Consider the following 16,472-nt stretch of genomic DNA (forward strand, 5'->3'; position numbering starts at 1 on the left):
ATGTCGGATTTCGGGCTCCGCAAAACCCTAAAGATTCAAACTCTAGGGTGTGTACGAAGATCTCTCGCCGGCTCGCCTCATCTAACTCGCTACTTTCTAGGGATGGCAAAGAACTCACTCGATGGTGAGGAAGACACAAAACACGACATTTTACCCAGGTCCGGGCCGCTGAGAAACGTAATACCCTACTCCTGCTTTGGTGGATTGCCTCTCGTAGAGATTGGTGGATGAACTAGTATAGTGTTCCAAGGCCTCCAGAGGCTAGGTGGCCTTTGAGTGGAGCCACTGGGCGAATGAATGAATCAGATCCCCCTCTACGAAGTAACCTACCCTCTATATATAGTGGCGGCCCCGGTCCTCTTCCCTTATCGTTTCGGCGGGAAGGGATCCCACAACGGCCAATTTTGAAGGGGAACATGCTCCCCTGCCCAAAGGTGGTCTCCGCGTGCAAAGTGGCTGACAAATGTTGCAGGGACGGGTCCAGGAATGGCGTCTGTCCTGCTGGCGCGCGGCAATGGCCTTGTTGCACCAGAAAGGAAAACTTTGGAAGATGCCTTGGGAACCCTGGTACGTCCTTGCCCCCTTTGCACTAAAGGGGAAACTGCTCCGTCCTTTTGTCTGTTGCTCGCCTGTCCTTCCTCCGCATCATCCTTGACTCCTGAGGTCGGGTCTCACCTCGAAATATCCGCCGCTCCGGGGGGGTCCTCATGAGGCCCCCAACGGGTCTTGACGTTGTTCCTCCTCGTGAGGCTTGTCCCCTCGCAAGGACCTTGCATTGGGTGGTACCGCGCCCGATCGTGTTTGCTTGATGAGGTGGGCCAGCCCTGGGCCACAGGCAGGCAGGTCTAACCCCCATTCTCAGAACGCCGACAGCATGTATGTACAACAAACCCCACATCTCTAGATTGTTTTGCTAGGGTTTTAATGAATCATCCATGTATTAAATCATGATGATTTCTTCATGCTTGGTTGGGAGGGGTTGACTCAGTAGGTGTCACATCTCAGATTTTTTTCCAAATCTAGAATGTTTAAAAATTCACATAAAAATATTTTTCTAAAAATAATAGTGATTGGATGTTTTTAGCTATAATTAAGATATGAGTTATTTTAATTGTGTGGAATGCGACACAAGAGAAGCTTGGTAATTATTAGGGAAACCTAAATTTGTCATTGGGGGATTCATTATAAAACCCAAAGTTGAGCAACATGTTTGCATGATTGATTAGTTAGAATTAAATTCCAACCCATCACTCCCCAAATGATAGAACTCTAGCTTTCAAAAACCCTAAAGCAATTAATCAAGGAAGTAAATAAATCCCAAATAGATGGCCACTCTAATAGTTACAGTTGACATAAAGGCAAATTAAGTGAAATCTAAATGACAAGAAAACTCAATTGGATATTGAAGTAAATAAAATGGAATATTTGAAGAAAATATTGGTAGGAAAATATTAATCAAAAGGCTCTAAATAAATTCCCAAACCATTGTAAATATTTATAAAGGGATTTAGAGCAAGTTGGCATTCTAAAATATATTGAAGGGGGGATTACCTTTTATTCATAGGGTGACACTGTCGAATTTGTGCATTAGAGAAAGTGAATGTTCACACTAAAACATGAATATATACGGAAACAAAAAATAAGACATCTTAAATTTGTGAATGAATTAGTACCTTTTATACATAGTATGGCACAATCAAAATTGTGTACCGGAGAAAGTGGAAAGGCAGGCATGTCTCGTATTTTGAGATGGTGTCAATCCTAGAAATTCAACAAAACCATGAAGTACTCATTTGGACGATGATTTGCCGCAGGGAAGTGCGGGGTCACTCAGATCCATGGTGTTGTGTTTTTATTTTAGTTTTCGGTTTTCAAAGTCTTATATCTTCTAAACAAAAAAATTAAATTAAATTTTATTTTCATATTCATGTTTCTCATGACCAGCGCCTTGACATAAGATATTTTAAATATATTTTGACGACATCTAAAAATTAAAGTATGTTAAGTTTGAATGTTGAAACTTAGTACTAGCGGCCGATAAAGACTAATTATTTTATGTCTAGGATCGACAGGAAAAATTATTTAGAATTGCATCTCTGGAAATTTAGAAACTTGACATTTTTAGATAAAGAAACGAAAGTTCCAATGTTGAAACTTAAAGCTTAGTGAGTAAAAAAATGTGCCCTCCTACATAATTCAACTACTTCCTGCATCACGAGACAAATCACTATTTCGTGAATCATGAGACAAATCAAGCGGCAGGGCTGGTGTGAGTGCCCTTGTGAAATTGGTGTACATACGTGCGTACGACCGTGTGCTCGATGAGTAAATTGCTCCAAACTATTGCAATTGTGCCGAGGGTACTTCAGAACCATCACTTTTGTCGAAAATTTTAAAAAACCACCACTTCTGCGTCAAGTGAGTAACAAATCACACTAAGTCAAATGTGAGCCGTGACTAACAACAAAACTGATGGATGGGACCTGTTTGTCACGCTGATGTGGCGAAGACTATTCCTAGTCAATGTGTTGATCGGCTCGGGTGGACAGGGCCCCACTTGTCAGTCACATGTCTTATTCTTTCTCCGGCCACTATTGCACCATGCACGTCGCACCACCGTGCCATGCACCTCCCCGCAACCATCTCCACTCGCCGCGCCGGCACTGGCCACCTCACCTGACACGTTGTCGCCGCCCTATGAGTTGCCCTGGCATCAGCCATCGAATCCACATCACAAAACATCGTCACACACTGCCTCCTCCCAGCGAACTCGATGACGCGGCGCGGATCGATGTTGAGCTACAACACCGACGCGGGAAGGAGCGCGAGCATGCGGGATCTCGGCCTCGCGGGAGCGGGCAAGGGCGCGGGCACGCGGGATCTCAGCCTCGTCGGAGCAGGGGTGCGGGCGAGCACGCGGGGCCTCGGCCTCGTCGGAGCGGGCAGGGGCGCAGACGCAGGGAGGCACAAGCATGGTCGGGGGCTGCGGCGCTGCAGGAAAGGTTGCGGGGCTACGGTGTTGCGGGCACAAACGATGGATGGTGGCTAGCACGCGCGCACGCAGCATGCAGCGGGCAGGGGCGATGGCGTTGTGGGCACAGAATGGTGGCGCGCAAGCGCGGTGGCGAGATGAGAGTGGTGCAGGGCAGCGGTGTTGCAGAAGGTGTAAGGAAGAAGAAGAAGAAGAAGGTACCAGAACAGACAAGTGGGACCCTCGTTCACTTCAGCAGTTCAACCATTGACTAGGACTAGAATTCGCCACATCAGCCTAGACGTGTGGGTCCCATCCATTAGTTTTGCTATTAATGCGGCTTAGTTTTAAATTAATGCATTTTATTACTCATTTGATGCAGAAGTGGTGGTTTTTTTGGTTTTCAACAAAAATAATGGTTTTGAAGTATCATTTTCATAATTATGGTGGTTTTAAGCAATTTATTCGTGCTCGACATATAAAAAAGAGGAGATTCTTTAACTCCTCGTACGAGACAAATGTAGTAGCACTGATGGTTTGTACAGTACTTATGTTTCCCCCACCTTCAACTGCAAAGAAAAATGGTTGCCTCCCCCGGGGTTTATGAGGAAAATGAAACCAAAACATAGACCATCGCCGTTTCATAATAATGCAGTGCATTTTTTAAGTTAAACATCATAAACTTTGATCATGTTTATGACAAAACATTTACATCTATAATGTCCAACATATATCATTTTATTCATATAAACTTACTCCAAGTGTGTAAAGCTTAATTTTTCCAAAACAAAAATCTGTATACGTACACATCATGGGACGAAGGGATCAGTAGCATGCAACATGAGAACGTAATATATTGATAGACTAACACATACCATGATAGCATGCGAGCAGTGGCACATAGCCATCGCTAGCATATTTACACAATACAGTACATCTTCGGACCTTCGCGCATCGGATGCAATAGCTATTACACGAGGAATAGTTTAGTACGTAGTACCAGACAGTGGATCGACACATAACTAAACTAAGCACACATATTCGGCGATTAACCGCTACTACTCCATAGTGGGCGCGCAAGCACCGCGAATGGGAGATGCGCACGTACGCGATGCCTCCCTATAAAGCGAAGGCGGCCGCCGCCGCAGAGCCGGCCGTGCGAAGAATGTTGAAGTAGAGCTGCGGGTTGGCCACGAACGCCGCGCGGGAGATGACGAAGCCGGCGGCGCCCGGCGCTTTCATCACGGCGCCAGCGGCGGCCGGGACGACCGCCGTGGGCCAGAGGAAGTAGGCGCCCACAACGCCGCCGACGACCAGCGCGGTTCCGGCGGCGCGTTCGCGCGTGGAGACCATGCCCTTCGCCTTCTGTTTGACGAAGTCGAGGGGTGCGAAGAGGTAGTTCATCCCGGAGCTCGGAGGCCTTGCTCAGCTAGAATGCTAGATGGAGGGTGCTGTACTGCTTGTGTATGGTATTACTTGGTGTGAGAGCGGCCAGGGGATTGGGGTCGGGTTATAAAGGCGGGAGGTGCACGCCGGGAACGCAGGATTTTGGATCGGAATCGGCCATGACTCCATTTTACACGGTTAATGGCCTGCAAGGCCCTGTTTGGATCCCACTGCTAGAGCTAGTTAGAGCTAAACTAATTCCCAAAGTATCCAAACACATAGCCTTGTTTGGGTTAGATGCAAACTAACCCATAAAAAACTAGCCCTAAAAAGAGGTGCTAGTTGGAGCTAGTTGGGATGGACAGGTAAAAATAATAATATTTTAATCGCATCGGATCATTTCCTCTCCATCCTCCTGCATCGCGCGTCGCTCGGCCGCGCTCGCCCCTCCGGCCACCTCTGTCGCGTCCCGGCCAGGCCGTCTCGTCCGCCTGCCACCGGTAGCCTCCATCCTCCTCCATACCCCTGCACCAGGCCTACACAAAAGCTGGCCTACACAAAAGCTGGCCACAACAATCCTGGTTAAAAGAGACACATAATTGAAAAAAGTACATTTATTATCAAACTAACATTTACATCCAAATACCACCAAAGATTAGAGTTAATTCATGATTAGACTAAAGTTAGAAAAGTTAGTATCCAAACAGGACCAATAGCGTGCATCACACAGCCAGCTGCTTGAAGCGACGATACAACGCTGCCTGCACATAGCCACGATGTGCCTAGCTGATGTGACGATACGGTACAAGCTTTTAATAGATGCTCTCTAGAGTGTTCAAATGACCAAAACACCTCTGCCCTAGGGTTCCTGCAGAGTGCAGACTGCCGTAGTGGCTAGTGCCTAGTGGTGAGATAGGGGATTCTCTTGCGTTGTTTACAGTAGCAAACGCAACTCAATGGTAAAACCAAAAAATAGTTGGTGCATGTTGATAGGCGATCACCTTTTATTCGGGATCTCTGTTTGGAACCAACCTTACTACGGAAGAGGCCCGTCTTCAATCTCGGTAAAATAATGGGAGCGTCCGCACTAGTACAATAGGATGTCGAGGTCTTGAAGCAGAACAAAGATCAGATAATTTCTGAATTGTTCATGAGTGGATCAGGCAGCCAGTAAGTGGATCAGAAGACAAGAAAAGCAACACCATGGAATTAAGATACAGGGACACACACACACATATAGCGGTTACTATATTACAGAGTAGCTTCAGCCTCTTGACACGCTACTAACTTGTGCCGAACATACACGCACGGTCCAGGTACAGAAGATAAATCTTGAACTTGACACTAGCTTTGCTTGGGCAACACATACGTGCCCAAGTACAAAAGATCATACTACTCCTGAACTAGACTGATGCGTAGTACTACTTGCTTAGCTTGGGCACTCCATACGTGCCCAAATACGAAAGATCAGTCCCTACCCCTAACTCCATACTAACTACGTAGCGTACCGGCACTAACTTGGTACTCCTAGCGTGCCTTGCCTCTCTAGGCCGCGAAGGCGGCCGCAGCACCGGCGTTGTGCAGGAGCTGGAAGTACATCTGAGGGTTGGCCGCAAATGCGGCGCGCGAGATCAGAAATCCGGCCGCGCCGGGCGCCTTCATCATCCCGCCGGCAACGACAGCCGCCGGCCAAAGGAAATAGGCGCCCACAGCGCCCAGGCCGACGATCACCGCGGCAGCAACGACGTTGAACACCATCTCTGAACCTACTAACTCGACTTGAATCTGTATAGATCTTTTCCCAGTTTCCCTTGTGTGCGTTGTGTGGAGGCGAGTTTGCTCGATGAAGCCGACGTACGACCACGAGCTAGCAGCGAGCCAGCGAGAAGGGTGACTTATATAGGGCTGGACCCTGGAGTGCCCGCGAGCGCCCGCCGCTTCCAGTCGCATCGAGCGATTAGTTCGCCGGGGACGCGTGGACATTGGCCGGAGACGAGGATGGACGGAGGGGAGACGCGTGCCGGCCAGGCGGCCACGTAGTCGGGGCAGTACATTTTTCGGCGGTAATCCTGGTAATTAATTGTTGGGGTATAGCAGAGGATCGCATTTGTATCTTTTTTATTCTGGCGTGTCCTACGAACCTGTGATCAAATGGCTTACCTTGTTTTCTCAACAGGGGGCAAAATTCCATGTATATACCATTTAGTCAATGTTAAGCAACATACGACTCTCATTGGAAAAAAAAAACGAACTCCTTTTCCTACCGTAAGGCACAATAGCCTACCGTCAACGGCCTTAGCGGTAGATCACTTATCCATTTCAACAAGAATAAACGGCCTTGGGGCTCTGTTGACAAGCATACCGTCATGGTCCTTGACAGTATGACCCTGACGGTAGGGTTTGGGCAGTTTTAAGCCGCCCGGCCCATCACGAACCAGCCCCATCTCTCTCACCCCCTGATTTCCTTCATTTCTTCATTGTTTTTGGGATCGAGGTGGCTCCATGACCCGAAGTGAGCTTTCTCAATCCCTTTAAGTAGTTTTAGTTAAAAAAATATTTTAATGCATTATTGAACACATGGTGAACTTATTTCATGTAGTGGTTTTTAGTTTTTGTTGATCTTAGGTCTTTTTAGTTTGACTCAATATGATGTATGTGGTCGAAGATGAACTCTAGTTAATTTTGTAGTAACTAGTTTATTGATTTTATATAGTTTGAAGATGAACCCTAGTTCAAGTTTATAGTTTTATTTTGAATGGTTCATATGATTAATGTGGTTGAATATGATGGATGTTGGATAAATATGATGGATGTTAGTAAATGATTCATATGCATAGAGTACAATGTTTGAATATGATGAATTTCTATAAATTTTTCATATGCATATTTCAATTTTATTTGTAAATATTGAATATGAAATGATTGATGTTCGTTGAATATGATTGATTACATCTTTATTAGAGATTCATTTGGAATCTTTGCTAAGATGGATAAATATGATAGATATTGGTTAATAATAGTGTTGATAAATAATTAATATGCATATACAAATATTTGAATATCCTTGTGAATGAATGTTGTTGAATGAATGATGTTGGTTGAATATGTTGATAAAATGTTTTAGGAGGGCCCTCCTTGCTTAGAACATCGGCACTAGGTACATCATGCTTGACCCTGTGTTGGACAACGGTCATTGCGCCCATTTTATGGATAATTGATTGGTAATAACTAAGTTATTGCATGAAAAAATTGACTTTGCGAAAGTAAGTCAGTAACTATTTTCTTATATATTTTGGCAGATGCTACTGCCATTGCGTATGAGAAGTCACATGAAGGTCTTTGGCATGCAATATGACCATCGCTACGAGACGTACTTCAGGAGAAGCCCGGCTGTTGCCTTTTGTGCTTCGGTTCAAGCATGTGTCGTCGACGCTCGTCAACTCATCTCTCACTGCCTTGGTGGACCGTTGATAGCCTAAGACGCACACTTTCCATCTCCCATATGGTGGGATGACGTTGAATCTCGAGGACTTCGCCATGATCACAGCCCTACCGCTCGAGGACATGGCTATCACTCGGCAAGTGAAGAGGAACCACTGGAAGGAGAAGGTTGTCGCCCTCATCGGTGATTGTGCCCCCCCCCCCATTCCCAACTTGGATAACCGAACATCCGATGGACCACTCGTGTGGATGCCCGGAAGATGTTGATGCGCGTAGCATGAAGCAGTACTCAAGGACCTACTTGTGGTATCTTCTGACAAAGGTCATGTTTACAGACTGGTTGGGGTATGTTTTTGGACTTCCTAGTTGACTCGAAGGGAGGGTACAACTGGGGATGCCGGCCTCGTGTACCTATACCGTTCGGTAATAAAAATATTTCAGTATCAGTTTATGGATGTATGTATTCTATTTTGAACCGTGTCATCTGATCATCAAATTGTCATTTGTAGCTCGACGACGCAATGCAGAGGACCGAAAGTACGTCTAGTATGGGTGGATGTGTTTGGGCCCTCTCTACTTGGATGTGGGAGCGGTTGTAGGTGGATCGTCGTGAGAAAGATAGACTGCGTCTATGGACGAAATGTGGCAAAGACGCCAACATTAATCGATACCCGACACGTCGCTTACTCTTGGGACAAGGTTAAAGTCTTCCCCGGGCAAGGTCAATGAGATGTACAAGGCCTTCACCAACAAGATGGATAGCATGACATATAACTAGGTAAACCTTGCCAGTGTTTTCTTGTAGCCACTTTCACGGTTGCTTACCAATCTTTCTGCAGGTTAACCGATGACCTTATCACTAAGGACATGCTTGTCTAGCGGTGTATTGTCACTATGATATGTGTGTACGTTATCGAGTGGGACCAATCACAACGTGTGGACATGCAATTTGGTATGTTCCAACACACCCCACCATTGCATATCGACAACGGTGGTTGGGACCTTTGCTCGTGAGGGCATTATTCTTTATTATCTGTTTTTGCTCTGGTTGTCGTTCTTATGAATTTTAATGTTTTATTGTTTATTATGCTTTGCAGGAAGAGTATAAAGAATTGCCAGTCGATATCGGACTGAGGACACGAGCACATGAACCACGTGAAAAGCGTGGGACAAGGGGAGGTATCGCAAAGTCACTGAGAGGAGAGTGGCTGACTCGTGTTTGTATGACAAACACATGCTTTGGTATGATGATGGCATGAAGTACCGTATGCACGTGAGGCCACAGTGGACTACGGCCGAGATCGCATCACTTGAGGAGGAAGACCCCGATAATGAAGCCTAGAATGCGAACATCAAAGAGAACCAAGGTGAATTCAGGGAGTATGCACCCCTGATCAACAGAGTGGTAACATGTGTTAGACTGTTTCAAGCCGACAAGTTAGATGATATTCTACTTTAGTCAGTGTCACTAACTTATTCATGATGCTGACATTTCCAGGCTTCAGGGCTAAACAGAAGCATTTTCGAGCGGTCGGATGCGCTTGCTTACGGCTCCGAGACCTTATTCATGATGCTGACATTTCCGGGCTTCAGGGCTAAACAGAAGCATTTTCGAGCGGCCGGATGCGCTTGCTTACGGCTCCGAGACCGTGGAATCTGTGCTTACGGCTCCGAGACCGTGGAATCTGAGAGCAAGCTCAGGGAAGCGACTAGCGCATGTTGCTTTGAGCCTACTAGACATAATCACAATCTAGTTCAGTCTTTGTCACTATTAGATCTGTAACTCTAAAATGCCTCCATGTCATTTTTTTTGTTTCTTCGTTCTTGCATAAGTTCATGAACCGTTGTCGCAAGCTAGTGGGCACGCTTGGGTGCGTTACTGTCGGTGATGTGCATGTTCCTGCGTTGTTGACACGTACCCTCGCTTCATCGAGCCATTCCAGCGGAGGTTCCTTTAGCTATGTCGTTGTGTCATCTCGCATTGCTGAGGACGACGAGGAAGCAGAGGAAGAAGATGACGAGGAAGACGAGGAAGGTGGTGACGAGGAGAAAGATAAGGAAGGTGGTGATGAGGAAGAGTACGAGAAGGATGACGGCCCTCCACCCACTCAAGCAACCCAGAAGAAGAAAAAAGGAAAACAACCAACGAGAGTCCATCCCCGTTTCAGAGGAAGCGCACTCGTCGCACAACAAAAACAACAAAGCAAGAGACTCAATCAAAGAGGAATGGGGATTGCACCTCCAAGAGAGGGAGGAAGACCAAGTAACAAAAACAACAAAGCAAGAGACTCAATCAAAGAGGAATGAGGATTGTACCTCCAAGAGAGGGAGGAAGACCAAGTGATATGGTCATGTTGTTTATCATGGATTTGTGAACTATGTTGAACTACTATCCTCTATGTTCAACTATTTGCTATGTTGAACTATTTGCTATTAAATGAATATTGTGTATGATGAATATTATTATCGATGTGTGATGAGTATTATTATCTGCAAACTATATGTGATGAAATATTATGATGTGATTTGAAGTGATCAAGTTTTGCTCATAAAAAAGCCAAGTTTTAACGGGGCGGTACCCTACCGCCACATGCACGGTTCCTATCCCTAAATCCTACGATAGGTTATTGTACCCTACCCTGTTGATACTAGGGATATATTAGGGATAGGAAAGTGTCAGATCCTGAATTTCTTCTCAACCAGGGTCATATGTTGCTTAACATTTCTTCTCAACCAGGGTCATATGTTGCTTAACTTTGGTCATATGTTGCTTAACTTTGACCAAAGGGTCAAAACACGGATTTTTGCCTGAGCAGGGTTCATGCCTATCGAGCAGGCCTAGCTTGGGCATGTGGCACCACGACAACGGGGCCAGTTCTTTTTGCGGCTTAGGGATATATAGCAGCTAAAGACATCTTCCCCTAAAAAAATGGCTAAAGACACCTGAACCTGAATGCAGACTCAGTTGTATTTCCCCAGAACAGAGCAGCACTGCATGAGACCCGCACATCCATATGGACAATACCATATGTGTTGATACAACAACGAGACGGGCATGCTCGATCGAAACCACCGTGTGGCCGTACCAACCGATACATACATTTTTCTCGTGCTAATAATCTAAACCAGCAACCTAAAGAAGAGGAGGTGACGGACGAGCACAGACAGAGACATGTGTTCTGCCTCTGCTAGCTGTTCCAGTTCTCTAGTCCAGTGCAACCTTTTCCATCCCCACTGGTGAGGTGATCTTGGGGCCTGTACGTTGATCAGCTCGGCTGCTCCAGAACGCAGGCAGGATCTTGCTGGGCTTATTACAGGGCTTTGCCTAAGTCAAGGAGATCGCTGGGCGAGCGTTAAACAGTAGAAGTGCGCCATGTGCGTGCTGTTCACCGGGTCCTGCAGCACAACGGACAGTGCGCGTAAGACGTCAATGGCTCACCTCAATGCAGGAAGCAAAGCTTTCAGTGAAGAACGGCATACCTCAGTGTTGATACCAGAGTTGATGACATGGAAGAAGCCTGGTCCGCCTTGTCCACGCTATCGCCTCCGAGGAAGTCAAGCACATGCTTTGCCGCCTCCCTCGGCTTCTCGACATGGGGAATGTGGCCGCACTGCCCTACCTGCCTTAAAATTGCGCTGGGGAGTTCCTGCTGTAACCGCTGCAGAGCGCCGCAACACGTTCAAAATGGTGCGCATTTGTGTCTTGAGACACGCATATGTCTTGCGAGCTAGACCACGCACCGCATTTAGGCATTATGAGGCAAACTTACATATGCTTGCTTATTGCTAATTATTCCATCGTCCTCTCCCCATAATACCAGGCATTTTTGCTTTACCTGTCCATGAAAACATGGCAGGGTCAGAAATAATCATTCTTTTGCACAACCCATTTCATTTTTCTTCCATGCCAGATTGTCATATCCAACAGTTCAAACGCTAATGGCAGAAGTATAGTCTATAATTGACAGTCGGCAGAAGAGAATGATGCAACATTATGAATTGGTGTTTATATATACAAAGTTTCAAGCTAATACAATTGATCATATGTTTGGGGGATAAGTTTCATCTTTCCTTTTATCTCAGCAGAAACTGGTGCTCTGTGAGGTAGCTGCAGTGTGCTGGACAATTTGGGAAACACGCGAAGCTGTGTATTTTAAAAATAAATTTCCTGACGATCCTTTGGCTGTCATCTTTAACCTGTGCAGCCACATTGACTCCTGGGCGATGTTGCAGAAAGAACAAGATCGAATAAACCTTTAGGCTGGAGTGATACTGCTCAAGAAGGTGATCACAGTATGCACAAATGCACTGATGGGTGCCGGCCAGCAAGAAGGGTCATAGGGTGAAAGTGATGTTTCTACAGCTTTGCTAGAGACGCATTTGGAGCTTCGCTGATGCTCTATGTTTTCTAATAACTGGAGATGTTAGTGTTTATTTCTGCTTTGGTTAAGTTCTGTAAGACTGTTATACTGTGGCATTTTCTTTAGTGTAAATCAACGAGAGGCCCTGTTGTTTACAAAAAAATGCAATTATTTTTATGCAAAAGATTCTGTCAATGCTGCAGGAAGCACTTGAACTATCTTTATAAAAAGAACCAAAACATTTCAGAAAGTATATGAACTAATATTGAGAAAAAACGGAAACTCATCGATACCGCTTATTTGGTGTCTTGCATGAGCAGTAATCTTCACATCATCGAAGTTTTGTTGCAGCAAACAAGGCTACAGCCTTCAACAGTGACCATCCAGCACATATATTTTAATGATTTTGTAACAAGTTGGTTGTGTGCATATTTAGATGCAAAGACGCGGAGAGTGTTCTCTTCCTAACTAAATGAAATGAGAAGGGTGGTGACTGGTAGGCCCATCCTACGAGCCTACAGCTCCATGAATGATACGAAGACAATGGAATTGGATACGGAATAAGCAACATTTAGCACATGTGAAAAGCGGATAAAATCATAATTTGGATGTTTATAGAAAAGAACCTGCTTTATTTGATTTAGGACATTATAACCTCCAGTGATCATAAAATTAACAGTAGCATCTTCCCACCAAGGAAGCAGGCAGTGTAGACGGCCAATCTGTAATGAATAATAAATTAATAAAGGAAAAACATATGATTTGGAACCTAAAAGTAAAGAGGAAACTAAATGGTTCCAATTACACATGGCGGTATCTGCACACTGTTAAAAACAGGATACCAGGTAATACCTCAGCAGAATTCGACTGGCAAGAATTATATGATTGGGAAGGGAAGTACAATATTGCAGAATGAGGCAAAAAAAGGTTTTATGTTTTTGACACATCAAATGCACCATGACTGTCAAGTATTTGCAGATTAGGATTTCTTTTTTGTTTTGGCAGTTTTGGATTTTTAGCTAGGAGTCTAGGGGAGTTTAGCTTCGTTTTGGTAGTTCCAATTTTGGGGTTTATCCCTTGTTTTTGCTTTGGTCTCCCTCCAATGTTAGTGGTTTGTACTTTGCGCCTTTCTTTGGCGTTCTAATACTAATACACAACAATACATATTTACCTGTGTGTTCAAGAAAAGAAAAAATTTCTCCAAGAATGATAGAGGAAACCACATACTTGAAAGGTATGAGTACGCCTCATAAAGTGTAGTTAACTAATAGACCAACAACCAGAATATGATAGCTGTTCCGTTCAGTAAGGAGCGTACAGAGGCTTACCTGAACCCAATCAAATAATCCATCTGGAATTTTGTAAAATGCCAAGCGTGTAGCGAATAGTCGTAGAGGAAGACTCTTCAGTACAAAAACCTGGGGAGCAAAGAATTACACTGTATTCCAGCCAATACATATGAACATACCACTGGATCGGTTTGACAAACACAAAAGATAATAATACAACATGAATGATTTTCGAGGACAAGCAAAATCATCATTAAGTAAAATAAATATACATACAGTAAGCATGGGCATCAGGAGTTGAGGACACAAAAAACTAAAGAGCAACAGCAAAAGATATCAACAAAAACAGAATGATTTAACGCTGAAGCAAAGCTACGTTGACATAAAACATTCAGCTCAGAGAAACACTCACCCCAGCATATGGAACAAATTTAGGCATTCTGGTCATATCTTTTGTGCCCTCAGCATACACACTTGCACCGATGAAGATTAATTTTGATACCTGTGATGAAGATTAAGTTGGCTTCTTGTAAGGAAGCTTGCGGATTTGTCCAGTTACAGAAAAGTACATCCAATTCGCATCAGTGCCAGCATTAGATATGTATCTTTAGTTTGTGATACTATTCCTATGTGCTAGACTGCTAGCTAAGAAATGAAGAGAACACAGTAAGTCCTAAAATGCTGGTACCGCTTCCGGATAGTTGACTGCAAAATCAATGGCAACAGCAGCACCCAGGCTAGGCCCAACTAGTACCATAGGCCTTTTGATGTAGGATCTCCAGAACTACACAAAGAGATTGTTAAGATGTAAGGATATTATCATTGTAATCATAAAAACAGTTTCACTACTAAATCATAAAAACTGGTCTTAAAAAGAATGAACATATTTATACAAGGGAAGGTAAACTGGAAACTTGCTCAAAGAAAAGCTTAGTAATACATAATCCGGAAACCCAGTCCTTATTTTGGGATAGAAGCTAGTTTTTGTGCAGCTCTGGGCAAAAGGCTGAAACTTCAGTCACTTATCAAACTCATTCTGAATTAAACAGGAAATCTGCAGACTGGGAAATAGGGATTGAACTCATCACATGGAAATTATTGAGATGTTTATCAGCAGTAGTAGTTAACTTGTACCTGATAAAGATGCTCGCGCTTAGACACAATATCACACGGTGGCCTTGTTTCTACGATCCAATCGATCAACATATCAGAAATTCAGAAGTGGTCACAACTTGCAACTATGGAAAGCACAATTATAGTACCAATTCCAAGGACATGCAGCAGAGTGGGGGCATACCTAAATTAGAGAAGCCCCACCCAAGAATGTCCACCGCCCAAGTCTCCAGCCCAGCATCCTCCAGCAAAGGGTAGGTGTACCTCCACTCTAAACAAGAACTGCATCTAATACTTTTAGAGTGTCCATGCTGCTCAATGCATGGTAAAAGTACAAGAAGACTCTTGTAGTCTTGTGGCAGCACCCCACTGACACCGGAATTAGACATTGCGGGTGGAACGGTAAGATAGGCAGCGCCCCAAAATTTGATGTTGCATTGCACGCACCTGTCGAAGCCGTGGAGCAGCACGACCGGATCGCCGCTCTGCTGCTGCTTGAGTGGCCTCACGCAGCTGCTCGGTATCGGGCTCTTGGAGAAGCCAGTCTGGAGCGGGGATCGGTTGAGCAAAAATTCAGCACGGGTGTTAACTAGGCAGCCCACGCCTCTTCACCGGACGGATTTTTAACAGCAGAGCAAAATTACGGCAGTTTGTGGAGAAGCTAGCTCGCCTGGACGGGCACGCGCTCGATTCGCTTGGCGAGGCGGAGGGCGGCGCCGTCGCGGATGCGCTCGACCGCCCTGGGCAGGAACGGCGGGAAGTCGTTAGCGACGGCGGCGGCGGCGGCTCGGCCGGTGGCGCCGACGTCGGTGGAGGCCGCGACCCTGAACCGGGCCCTGGACGGCGCCGGGGGCAGCGGCGCCGGCGAGAAGGAGAGGGTGAGCAGCGGCGGCATTGGTGGAGTTAGCCGGTTGCCCCGCGCGCTCGGTGGAGTGTGTGCGCTCCGGGTTGAGCGGATGTTATGGGGCGCCAAGGGGGCGGTGGGCAGTGGCCTCGTGGCCCGCCTGGCAGCCTACGCTGCTGCTACGCCGACGCGCGTCATGGACGTGCAAAAATGCGACAGGTCACCGCGCGAGCCGTTCGATCCGCCCCGCCCAGAGCGTACAGGACCGTTGGATGACACGCATGTCAACGTGTCGCGCTGGAGGCTGGACTCGGTCCTCTTCTTCCCCACGCTTGGCTTGTACGCCGTCTCTCCCTCTGCGCCTGCCCTCATCCTTCGCGCCCCCGCCTGACCCGTCTCCCCCACACGCGGCAGCTCGGCAACTCTCCGCAATGCCAATCGGAATCGTAGCACCATTCGACGCCGTTTGCAGCACCGGCCACCGGGTGTTCCGTTTGTAGCGTCGACGAAGCAATGTTCGTAGCATCGACGAAACACCTCACAACGTCCACTGGTGCTCGACATCGTCGCCCAACGATGTCCATTGGCCATTGAAGCTATCACCTCGTCCGCTTGGTATGTTTGAGTGCCGGTGCATGTCCGAGTGATTCCATGGATTCAAGTGGAACCTGAGTGTGCATTGGTAGTCCTCAGACTTTAATGGTCGTCTGAGGTCCTAGATGAGCCTAGATGAGCGTTGAATGTGTGATCCATGATCCTACCTCTCGTAGGTGACTCCATCAGTATCCCCGAATCGGTTGAGGTTTAATTGATTGAGTGAAAGACACTTCGGGATGCCTCCGGCGCTTCGGAGACGTTCAGAAAGTAGCTTGGGATTCTCACTCGGTTCCGAAATGAAGACGCAACGAATTCAGGATTGAAGATTTCCAAATGATCGGACTTGCTTGGAAGCTATGCACCACCCGATGACATTCGCTCACCTCTCGGGAGAGACATCCTAATGACTCGGGTATACGCGAGCTAAGGGCTTCGAGTGATCACGCAAGAGCTAGGACTGATAATTCTCG

General features: G+C 46.1%; 3 protein-coding genes across 3 annotated transcripts; all 3 read right to left on the minus strand.

Moving 5' to 3' along the window:
* Positions 1 to 3,800: 3,800 nt before the first annotated feature.
* Positions 3,801 to 4,464, minus strand: LOC123429712 (protein EGG APPARATUS-1-like). Its single transcript, XM_045113722.1, has one exon. The coding sequence runs from the start codon at positions 4,373 to 4,375 to the stop codon at positions 4,091 to 4,093; it is 285 nt and encodes a 94-aa protein (XP_044969657.1). The 5' UTR covers positions 4,376 to 4,464; the 3' UTR covers positions 3,801 to 4,090.
* Positions 4,465 to 5,574: 1,110 nt separating this feature from the next.
* LOC123429713 lies at positions 5,575 to 6,308 on the minus strand. The gene has a single exon (XM_045113723.1). It carries the CDS (start codon positions 6,305 to 6,307, stop codon positions 5,903 to 5,905), a length of 405 nt encoding a protein of 134 aa, XP_044969658.1. The 5' UTR covers position 6,308; the 3' UTR covers positions 5,575 to 5,902.
* A 4,440-nt stretch (positions 6,309 to 10,748) lies between these two features.
* On the minus strand, positions 10,749 to 15,500 carry LOC123425375 (uncharacterized hydrolase YugF-like). Its single transcript, XM_045109067.1, has 11 exons — positions 15,232 to 15,500; positions 15,009 to 15,106; positions 14,746 to 14,843; positions 14,583 to 14,632; positions 14,137 to 14,232; positions 13,861 to 13,950; positions 13,488 to 13,577; positions 12,786 to 12,881; positions 11,569 to 11,634; positions 11,279 to 11,457; positions 10,749 to 11,194 (listed from the first exon to the last, which is right to left on the minus strand). Exons 1-11 carry the CDS (start codon positions 15,454 to 15,456, stop codon positions 11,185 to 11,187), a joined length of 1,098 nt encoding a protein of 365 aa, XP_044965002.1. The 5' UTR covers positions 15,457 to 15,500; the 3' UTR covers positions 10,749 to 11,184.
* Positions 15,501 to 16,472: the final 972 nt, after the last annotated feature.

The sequence above is a fragment of the Hordeum vulgare genome, chromosome 2H (genome assembly GCF_904849725.1).
Source record: "Hordeum vulgare subsp. vulgare chromosome 2H, MorexV3_pseudomolecules_assembly, whole genome shotgun sequence".
In the NCBI taxonomy this organism is placed as follows: Eukaryota; Viridiplantae; Streptophyta; class Magnoliopsida; order Poales; family Poaceae; genus Hordeum; species Hordeum vulgare.